General features: G+C 56.0%; 1 protein-coding gene across 2 annotated transcripts; it reads left to right on the top strand.

The window, feature by feature from the left end:
- Positions 1-2,977: 2,977 nt before the first annotated feature.
- Positions 2,978-9,386, top strand: BATF2 (basic leucine zipper ATF-like transcription factor 2). Of its 2 annotated transcripts, XM_037053148.1 has the most exons (4): positions 2,978-3,134; positions 4,309-4,358; positions 4,533-4,637; positions 7,557-9,386. In XM_037053148.1, the coding sequence occupies exons 2-4, from the start codon at positions 4,326-4,328 to the stop codon at positions 8,250-8,252; spliced, it is 834 nt and encodes a 277-aa protein (XP_036909043.1). In that variant the 5' UTR covers positions 2,978-3,134; positions 4,309-4,325; the 3' UTR covers positions 8,253-9,386. The 2 variants fall into 2 exon arrangements, with proteins under 2 accessions (XP_036909043.1, XP_036909042.1); XM_037053147.1 differs by lacking the exon at positions 4,309-4,358 and having other exon boundaries at positions 2,979-3,134.
- Positions 9,387-10,428: the final 1,042 nt, after the last annotated feature.

Raw genomic sequence — 10,428 nt, 5'->3', positions numbered from 1 at the left:
GACGAGGTTGGTTAGGGAGAGTGTCCCAGGAACCCAGGGCAGGTCCTGTGGGAATGATGAGTAAGGCAGAAGTTTCTTTACTCAGCCAGGAAGCTTTTGGGATTCTGGGGGTGGGGCAAGCTGCCTGCTGGACTTCTGCTCATGGATTCATTAACTGAGCACCTATCGTGTGAGGCCATGTTTGAGGCACAGGGGATACATCGGAGACACAGACAGGCAGTGCCCCTGTTGCCCAGGAACTCACTGCAGCTCTGTTTTGGGAGGCCCTGACCCTTCATCCACTGGGGTTGCAGGCTTTGGACCAGGCCCTTCTACATGCTTAGATCAAGGAGGGAGGCATGTCCGCCCTTGAGCTCTGCCCCCTACCACCAGATGACCTTGCCTCTCAGGCATTAATTTCCTCATCTTGTGAGAGGTTGGACCAGATATCCCCAAAGTCTGCTCTGCCAGCCCGGGCAGGGGTCCACCTCAGTGGGGAAGCCTTGCACAGCCATTTGTGGTTAAACATTACTGTTCCATGTCCATTCCTCCCTGCCACTCCTCAGGGATATCAAGCCATAAACACTGTTTTCTTTGGTTTTTCTCCAGGGCTGTGGCCTCCTGGGAGGGGCCACAGGTACAACTGCTGACTGTTTCCCACCTGAGGAAGGGGTTTGGAGAGAGGGGGTCAGGGATCCAGGGCTGGGGTGGGGACACTTGGGCCCTAGCCACCGCCCCTCCCCAAGATGTTTTTTCTTGGTTACATCATGCATGTGGCTCCCCAGATCCTCCTGTGGACCGGTCTAATGAGCCCCTTAGGCGCTCGTCTCGGATGCGATGCCCAGCCTCCCTGGTTTCTGGGAAACAAAAATCATTCAGAGAAATCAGGGCAGTCTCACTGCACGTGGTGCCCCGCTTCAGCTTCTGCTCTCAGGACCCTCATGAGCAAGAAGGGCCTGGTGGAGCTGTCATGCCAAACCCCACCCACCCAGGCATTTTCCATTATGAGCCTGCATTAACTCGGCACTCCCATAAATCCCAGGAACGGGAGTGAATTCCCGCTGAACAGTACTTTACAGTATGCAAAGGGCTTTCTTCTCATTTCCTTCTTTTCCATCATCAAAACGACTTTGTAAAAATAGGAGTGATTTCTTTGCGAGGCCCAGCATATATATGAGAACACCCAGGTGCAAGGCCATAGGCCTGGTGAGTAGAGAGCCAGGGGTCTGAGTCAAGGCTCCCAACTAACTCTAAAGCTGGACTGGTTTCATCAGATTCTAGGAACTGTTTGCTCTCAATGTTCTGCTCATGACAGACATCACTAATCAATCCCAGCCTGGCAGACATTGCTAATCAATGGTGGTGCTTTTTTTTTTTTTTTTTTTAAAGAAAGACCACCCCCAGCTGTGCACTCCTCAGCACAGTACTTCAGGACACCATCACCAGAAGATCAGATCCATTTGCCATTCTTCTTTTAAAAAATATTTTATTTATTTATTTCTGGAGAAGAGGAGGAGGGAGGGAGAAAGAGAGGGAGAGAAACATCAATGTGTGGTTGCCTCTCACATGCCTCCCACCTGGAACCTGGCCCACAGCCCAGGCATATGCCCTGACTGGGAATCAAACGGTCAACCCTTCGCTTCCCAGTCTGGTGCTCAATCCACGAGCAACGTCAGGCAGGGCCCACTTGCCGTTCTTTTGATCCCACACCATCGGTCCCGAGCCCGCGGGGCACAGGCACAACCCCTGGATGTTCTAATCAGCAGACCTCAAGGATGCACTGCGGTTCTGGGGCAGGAACTACTGGCCCCTCCACCCCCTGTACAGCCGGCTTCCCTTCCAAGCATGGTCTCTCTGAGATACAGCCCCCACACAGGTGTGCCTGGGGCTCCAGGGTCTGCCAGGTCTGTAACAGAACTTTTTATTACGAAACATTTCAGGTACATCCTAAAGTGCAGATGATACTCTCACATGGAACTGTGTCTCCACAGGTTAAGCAGCCAAACACCGCAGACATAACTAAAGCGCCTGCGCCCCCCTCAGTCCCTCCCTCTGAACTGTGTATCTCCTTCCAATGAGTATTTTATACGTTGATTACACACGGGCACATCCATGTTGTTAACCCTTACAGACATCATGTCGTTCAGGCATTGCGGTCGCTGTCATTCCGCGGGGCGTTTGGACTTGCAGGCAGGATGGTCGGTGCAGTTTCCATCTCCCTCCACAGCGTTCACTGTGACATCTGCTCCGCCCTTGCTCTGCACCATCCGTGGTTTCAGGTGCCTTACCTGGCTTAACTCATTTAACCTTTGTGACAAAGTTACTATTCTGCCCCCTTTACAGCTTTGGAAGCAGTGGCACAGAGGGGAAATTACATCTCAGAGCCACGTAGCTTGGAAGCTGTGCCTCTGACCACTAGACATCCCTCCCTCTGCTGCTGCACAGTCTGTTGAATGAAAACACAGTCATTCATTCATCTGTTCTCCTATTTAAGGGCCATTGATTATTTTTGCCTCAACACTGGTCTGAGAGGGCTTGTGTTATCTTGCATGGTTTCTCCATCAAGCCTGTGAGTGGGTATTTTTATCATCCCTCCAACCTCCTTTACAGTTGAGGAGACTAAGGAGGCTCAGAGAGGCCGAATCACCTTCTCAAAGCTGCACAGCTGCTGTGTGCCAGAGGTGACCTGTGAACCTGGGCCCCTCCGATTCTAGAGCCTGGAGGCTCTCCTGCACCCACTGTGTGCCTTCTGTCCCCCATTGTCTTCTCTTGACTCTGTCCCTGGCAGCCTGCCCTGCCTCTCTGAAAAGACCCTCCCCACACCTGGGCTTTTGTCTCCCCTCTGGCCACCCTCCACTGTCCTCCTCTCAGAGGAGGGGCCCAACCGGAAAGTCAGTTCATATCAGGAAATTCCAGCCACGTGAGCCAACCCAAGCCAGGGATTCTGAGCAGCCGGTGGCTTTAGAAGAAACTGAAACTTGGCTTGCTGGGGGCGGAGTGGTCACTGGGGATTTAAGGAGTCACCACTTCCTTTGGTTCCCAGAGTGCACTTGGAGGTCACAGCAGCCGAGGGACACCCCAAACCAGGTGTGAGCCTTTGCTCCACTGCCCAAGCCATGCACCTCTGTGGGGGCGAAGGGCTGCTGACTGGGACGGTGAGTACAGGAAGCCCAGGAGAGGGGGTGGGGTCGTATGCCCCGGGAGTCCCCAGTGCCTGCCTGGGTGGGGAGAATGTGGTCAGAGCTCCTCTCCTAATCCCAGCGCTGCAGAGGGCTGTGTGGCAGTGAGCTCCACACCCACTTCTCTGGGCTTCCGTTTCCCCAGGGATCAGAATGAGGGCTCTCCAGCGCTCATGCTCCAGATGAAGCCTCCAGTGTAGAACTTGGCCTCTGAACACTGCTCTCTCCTAACTTACCTGTTCTCCCCTCCCTGCCTTTAAGGTAGCGCCTCTTCCCTCTCCTTGGAGGCCCTGCCCCACTCCCAGACCCTGGACCTGATGGCCAACCCCTCCGCTCACTATGGGTCCTCCCCCACAAGCTCCAGTCCCTTGCTTCCCCGTCTCCAACCCCAGAACGGGCCTGCTGTGGCCTTGAACCCAGGAGCACAGCATCCTCCGACAGGGAGGCCAGGCTCTCTCCTGAGCGCCCTGCACTCAGAACACACCTTCCAGAGGGGCCGGTTGGGGGGGGTGAGCAGGGAGGTTGGGTTGCAGGGCCTCCAACATTCTTTCTCATCAGACCTTCCAAAAGTCTGGGCATTTGGTTAAATATTTCTTGTAAGTGTCATGGACACCGTAATCTGTCATCTGGGGCAGGGAACAGTCACAGCTGTCAACCTTTGTGTCCTTTCTTCCATCAGGACAGACTTCATTCATTCATTCTAGGTTGCCACCCCCATCCTCCACTAGAACATGCGCACTTGAGGGCAGGGATTTTTGCCTGTTTTGTTCACTGCCGTGTCCCCGTAGGTCAGTGTCTGGCACACAGTAGGTGCACAATAAATATTTGCTAAGTAGGTGAATATCATCTTTGGGCTTGCATTGTTCATGGAGCAACTCAGGCCCTGTCTGCCCTCACGGTGGAGCTCACAGCTAGAGGAATCAACCACCTTGGCTGTGGAAATAGTAGCGATAGCAGGCTGACCTTTATTAACCTTTGGCTTGGGGCTGCCCCTGGGCTGCCTGCTTTAGGACCTGTGAGGAAGACACTGTGTTCAGAGACATAAGTGACTTGCCCAGAGCAACCCAGCTGATAAAGGGTGTGGGCATGAAGTCTTGTCTGTCTGGGTTCAAATCCCAGCCTCCCGGCTTCTCCGTTGGTCCTCCCGCAGCGTGAGATGTGCGCGGGATGCTGACACCGAGGGGCTGGCATTCCAGCGAGGCGTGCCAGGCCTGCCAGGGGGTAGGTAGGTGGACTCCAAAGGAACCAGAGGGGGCTTCTGGGAGAAAGGGGACCTTTGGGGACTTGACTCGGGCAGGGCGTAGCTTTCCAGAAGGCCAGGACCAAGGGCAGAAGCCGCTGCCAGGACCTGAACCCTTGGCTTGTGCCCCCCAGGACCCCGAGGAGCACCAGAGGCAGCTGAAGAAGAAGCAGAAGAATCGGGCGTCTGCCCAGCGCAGCCGGCAGAAGCACACGGACAAGGCGGACGCCCTGCACCAGGTGGGGACTCCACCCTTTCCGACCTCTGCCTGCGCTCACCTGGCCCATTGCCTCTTCTCCACCTGCCTGTGAACAGACCCCACTACACTGCGGGTGCTGAATTTGGGAGGGGGAAAGGGCTCTGCCACTGAGATTTGGAAATCGCCAGGTGTTGAACAAAACTGTGTTCCAGATACACGCTGGGCCACAGGGGCAGGACGAGTGTCCATGGCCGCTGCCCTGTAGGCATCCCCAGTCCGGGGAGAGGAGACAAAAAGTGGTGGCAAACTGGGAGAACCCAGCACAGCCACCAGCTGAGGCCCCCTTAAAAGGCAGGTGCCTGATCACTCCCCCGCCCCCAGGCCCCCTCTGGAGGCCAGGAGCTGCCCTGTGATTGACCTGATGTAGGCGGCCAAGACCACACTATGAGACACTCTGGTTCAGGCTTGAGATGGGTTGGCTTTGGAGTCGCCGCTGAGGTGCTCTGCTGCGAGTCACTTCCTTTGCTGAGCTTCTGTCTCCATCCAAAAACGGGGACAAGGATTCCTGCCCACCGGCAGGACCCTTGTGGAGACTGAGGAGGCAAAGGATCCCAGTGGGGCAGGAGAGGGCTGCACCTGCTCTGGCCTCTTGAACTTGGATGGTCACCTACCCTTGGAGGTTCCCTTCTTCCTTCATGCAGAGAGGAAGGACACCATTAGTTCCTAATGGGGGTTACTGAGAGCCGGGCCCAGGACCTGGCCTATGCGTTCGTCCTTCTAGTGATGGGTAAAACTCATGGCCCTCTGCACCCAGGGGCCCTGCACGCTCTGCAGCACCAGCCCCCACCTGCCTGCCCTCTCTCCTAACAGCCCACATGCTATTCTCCCTGGTTGGGTCTGGACAAGCACATCCAGCCTCAGGGCCTCCGCCCCTGCTGTTCCCTCCACCTTCGGACGAGGTCCAGCTAGAGCCTCACTTCTTTCCAGTTGTTTGGTTTAAATGTCACCTCCTCAGAAGGGCCTTTCTGGGCCCCCTGATCTAAAGAGATCTCTCCTTGTTATTCCGGTTTATACTTCTTGTCGGCGTTGACCCCCTTGGAGGTGGTTCCGCGCTTGTCTCCCTCACCAGACCATAAGCACCACGGGGCAAGGAACGCCTCTGTTCCCTGCTGTGTCCCCATCACCTAGACCAGTGCCTGACAAATGAAGGGACTCAATCATTCCCTGTGGAGCGGACACTCAAAACACGAGTGCTTTGGAAACACACAGTGGGCAACAATGGGGAGCAGCATCGAGGTGATGCAGGGATGAGGCCTGGGCGTCCGGAAGGAGGAATAGGAGTTTTCCGAATGGGCGGAAGTCAGAAAAGGCACTGCAGGCCAATAAAGTTGCACAGACACAGGGCGGGGGTGGGGTGGGGGGGAGTGAGAACAGCACCCGGTAGAACGGTGATCGGGCGAGGACTGGCGCCGGGGCGGGGCTTCGTGCTCCCATTTATTCATTCCTTCCGGGAGACGCCTCCTATCCAGCGTCTCCTGAGTGACGGGCACACTTCTAAGCACTGGAGATTAGGCTGTGAACACTGAAGACAAAAGCCCAGCCTCCCCTCCCCTGGGCTCCTATTTTTATGGGGGAGCCGGACAGTCAAACGAATGGTCCCAGAGGCGCCTGGGATGTCAGGTGCCGATAGAGCCACAGGGAAGAATTAAAGCAGGGGAGAGGGAAGGGAGAGGGATGAGTGGGGTGATGGAAACCCCACAAAGGATACCCCCCCAGTAGGTGATGTCCGAGCAGCCTAAAGGTGGCGAATGAATGAGTGTGTGAGTGAGCGAGTCAGTTTCTGGACGTGATTTGAAGCCTTTGGAGAATTTAGGTGAAGGATCATCTAATGCCATTTAGAAAATGTCATTCTGCATGCAGAGACCAGCCCAAGGTGCGGCTGCTGGTGGCTTTGACTGTTAGGACTTTGAGTCCATGGCCTAAGCAACATTTTTATGTAAAACACCCTCGCAGCTTCTTCTTTTGAAAAGTGTCCACAAGGGGTGGGGGGCAGAGGGAGCGTAAGAGAGTGGTTCAGCCTCTTGAGCTGAGGAGATAGCGTTCTTTCTGCATTTTCCACCATCATGAATGGTGGAAAGTCATAAATGGTGTTTACAACTGCACATGGGTTTTTGTCCGTGTGGGTTCTCAGAACCCAGCAGGACAGAGTCTGGCACGTGCTGACTCAGCCATGCCACCAGACTCACTGTGCTGGCCCCCTGCAGAGCAGGGCCGGGGCTTCCCCCACAGTGCCTGGGTGCTGGGGAGGTCCCACGGGGCACCCAGCAGCCTGGAGGCGTCCAGGGTGGCAGGACGTGTGGCTTGTGGTTGCCATGAGAAGTCTATGTCAGGACGAGCCCAGGGAGGGGGATGCTGAAAGAGTGTCCCGGCGGAGGAGACAGAAAGTGTCGTGAGGAAGTAGAGTTCTGCTATGGGACAGGAAATGGGGGGGGGGTGCACAGGGGAAGTTGAGAGATAAAGCTGGAAATGTCAGCTGGGGTCACCCCACCCAGGGAGTTGTGGGAACCTTTAAAATGTTTGGTTAATTTTAAACCCAGTTGCCCAATGGTTCCTCTGGGGCAAGAAAACCAGGTAAGTTGGGGGACGCCCCAGTTAGGAGACTGGTAGAGCTGCCAGCTGAGTGGTGGTCTGGCGGAGGCTGGTAGAAACCCCCACTTCAGGGATTGAGGGTGGGGAGCAGGCATATTTGAGCCTCGGTAGGAGGTAGAATGAGGGAGACTTAGTGTAGGGGTGGCCAGAGGGTAGCCAAGGGCCCCCAGCTTGGACATTTGCATGCTGGTAGTATCTTTTCACTAAGTTGAGAACCCTGAGGGGTTGGTGAGGGGAGTGTGGATAGGGCTCATCCCGAGCCTCTAGTGCTGGCTGACACCTCCTCCCTGCCCACCTGCCCCCCCTCCAGCAGCACGAGTCACTGGAGAAACACAACCACGCTCTGCGGAAGGAGATCCAGGGCCTGCAGTCTGAGCTGGCGTGGTGGAGGCGGACTTGGCACGTGCACGAGCGCCTGTGCCTCACCGACCAGGCCTCCTGCCTGGCTCCCCTGCCTCATGGCTGCTGGGGCCAGGCCAAGCAGCCCCCGGGCCCCACGCCTCATAGACCACAGGACTGCCAGCAGCAACCCGGCCCCTTCCGGACCCCAGCCTCCTCTCCCTCGGCTCAGCAAAAACTCTCTCCAGATCTGCCCTCACAGTTCCAGCCTCACGGTTCCCCTGGCCTCCACGTGTCCCCTCTGCCCTCAATGTCCCTTGGCCTTACTGCGGTTACTGCACCTCCTGCCCAGCTGTCCCCCAGCCCTGTCCAATCTGCCTCAGCCTCTGGCTCCAGCCTATTAGGACCTTCCTCCAAGCTCAAAGCCTTCCTGCCGAGCTCCTTAGCCCCGGCTGCCCCTCGACAGCCCCTTGGGCTGGAGCACCTCACCAGGGAGGAGCTGGTGTCCTCACCCCACAGTCCCTCGACTGCTCTGAGGCTGGCCTGTCTGCAGGACGTGGACAAGCCTGCTTTCTCAGCAGCAGATCAGCAAGGGCTGGGTGTGGATCTCAGCCTTCCCCCTCTCCTGGCCTTCCCCCTGCTCTCCTCTGCTCAGGTCCACTTCTAACCCGGCCCCCTGGAGCTGCGCTGGCCCCTTCCTCAGGCTCAGGAGGCAGCCTTAGTACACAGTGTCTTCTCCATTGCCCCTGGAGGCTGCCTTTCTCAGTCGACCAGCTGGCCCAGCACTTCTCCAGGGGAAGGAGGCCATCCTGTGCGCCCACTGTTCTGCCCAGCCTCGTCACCACCACCGTCTCGTGTCAACTCCACGGTCATTCTACAACTCCAGATGATCACTCCACTTTTTCAGAGAAGGAGACAGAGGCTCAGAGAAGCCAAGTGACTTGTCCAAGGTCACACAGCCTTTCTTGGGACCTGAAAGGCCACCATCTGATCCTCCTCTTCCTGGTAGAATCCTGGCCCAGGTGACTTAGAGACTGAAGTCCTAAAAACTGCCGGCTGGTGTGAAGAGGTTTACGTGCTGGGAGAGGGAGGAGCTCTCCCCCACTTTGTGACTCCCAGGACGGCAGAGGCCCACAGTCCCTGAAACTTTGCCCTAACTGCAGGGGGTCCAGAGTCCACCTCTGGGTGGGGATAGGCTGGGCAGGAGCCTGGAAGCCGACACTTTCTTCCTCTGCCAGTGTTTTCCTTTTAAGAAACTGAGCCTGTGGGTGGGAGCTGGGGAAAAGCCTCACACGGCCTCCCCTGGGGTTTCTGCGGGTGAGTTGCCAATAGCCATACCAACCCCTGGGAGACTCTGCAAGGTCCACTCTCCAGGCCGTTCCCACACAACTCCCTGCCTCCCCCTCCCTTCAAGGCCACGAGGGACGATGAGGGTAGGCTCAGGTGCAAGGTTGTGTTTAAGCAAGTGCTGGGTCTGAACCTGTCGGTCGTGAGAGCTGGGTCTTCAGTACCGCCCTGTCCCTGTGCAGTCAGTCCCAAGGTCCCTCCGACCAGTACCCCTCGTTGTTCTTTGGTCGGGGCCCAGGCTGGGGCTCAGCTTCAGTGTTTGCCCTAAGGGGGATTCTCACTCAGAGTCAGAACAAACACTGCAAGGGGCTTGAGATGAGAAGACCTCGCTCCTCACCCAGAGGTTCTTACGCCCCGTAAGCAGGCCCTGTGCCTGTATTTGACACACTCCGGGATGCTGAGCAAAGTCTCGGCGCTCTGTTATGGTAAATAAAGTGTTTTCTGATTCCTTTGGCTTCGGCTAGTTGTTTGAAGCTCTGCTTGTACTCTGCACTGTCGGAAACAAAGGAGCTTTGGAAGAACAGGGAGTAGTCTAGAGTCTCAGAGGTGGGCAATTGCTCACAGGCCCCCTAATCTAACCCCCCTCCCATATCCTAGATGAGGAAGCTGAGGCCCAGAGATGAGAGAGACTTGCCCAGGGCCAGCCAGCAAGAGTAGGTGTGATGGTCACAGGATTGTGGGTGGCAGCAGGGCTGGGGTCACCAGAAGATTCAGGGACAGCAGACTGGCGGGAGTGAAGCCAAGATGTCTATAGGAGGGCAGCCGGAATCTGGGGACAAGGGTTGATATGACAGGCAGGGACCAGGACCCGACGGGCGATGAGAATGCTGCAGCTGGGCTCGTGTCTCGGTGCCTTAAAAGCTGTCAGGCACTGCGCTGTGCTTTACTTGAGTGAACTCAGTGACCCCTCTAATAACTCTGTGAGGTAGGTATGATTATTACCCCCACTGTGCAGAAGGGGAAACTGAGGCCCGGGAGGTTAAGAAACAAGTTCAAGGTCACATAGCTAGGGATTGGTGCAGACTGGACGCAGCATCAGGAACGCTTGGCCGCAGGCGGTGCAGCCTCCTGCCTTCCCATCCTCTCCTTGCAGCCACAGGCTGAGAGACATGACCCAAGAAGGTAAAAGCCCTCCCTAAGTTCAAAACAAGTAAGAGAGGGGAGTGACTAAATTAACCTTGGCACCCTCTTATGACGATGACCGAAGAGGCACTAAGGACAAAGAATGCTTTGAAGACTATTTAATGAGGTGAGAAATACTTGTAACATATTAAGCATAAAAAATAGAATGTGCGACTGTCGCTATAGCTTGATATTCTGCTTGTTTAAAAATATTAACTACATGGAAATAGCGGGAGGAGGTATTGTCCATTTTGAGGGATTCCTGTGAAGCCCCGGTCTGTGCACGTGGCCATCATTATCACGGGAGCCTTCCACATGGCCGCACAGGTCCTGGGCATCTGCACGCATGTCTGCGAGTGTCTACAGCCACCTCG

Source organism: Sturnira hondurensis, unplaced genomic scaffold (assembly GCF_014824575.4).
Source record: "Sturnira hondurensis isolate 20B ecotype Veracruz unplaced genomic scaffold, ASM1482457v3 Scaffold0007797, whole genome shotgun sequence".
Lineage (NCBI taxonomy): Eukaryota > Metazoa > Chordata > Mammalia > Chiroptera > Phyllostomidae > Sturnira > Sturnira hondurensis.
Note: the sequence above shows the minus strand (reverse complement) of the source record. Positions and strands in the feature narration are given on the sequence as shown.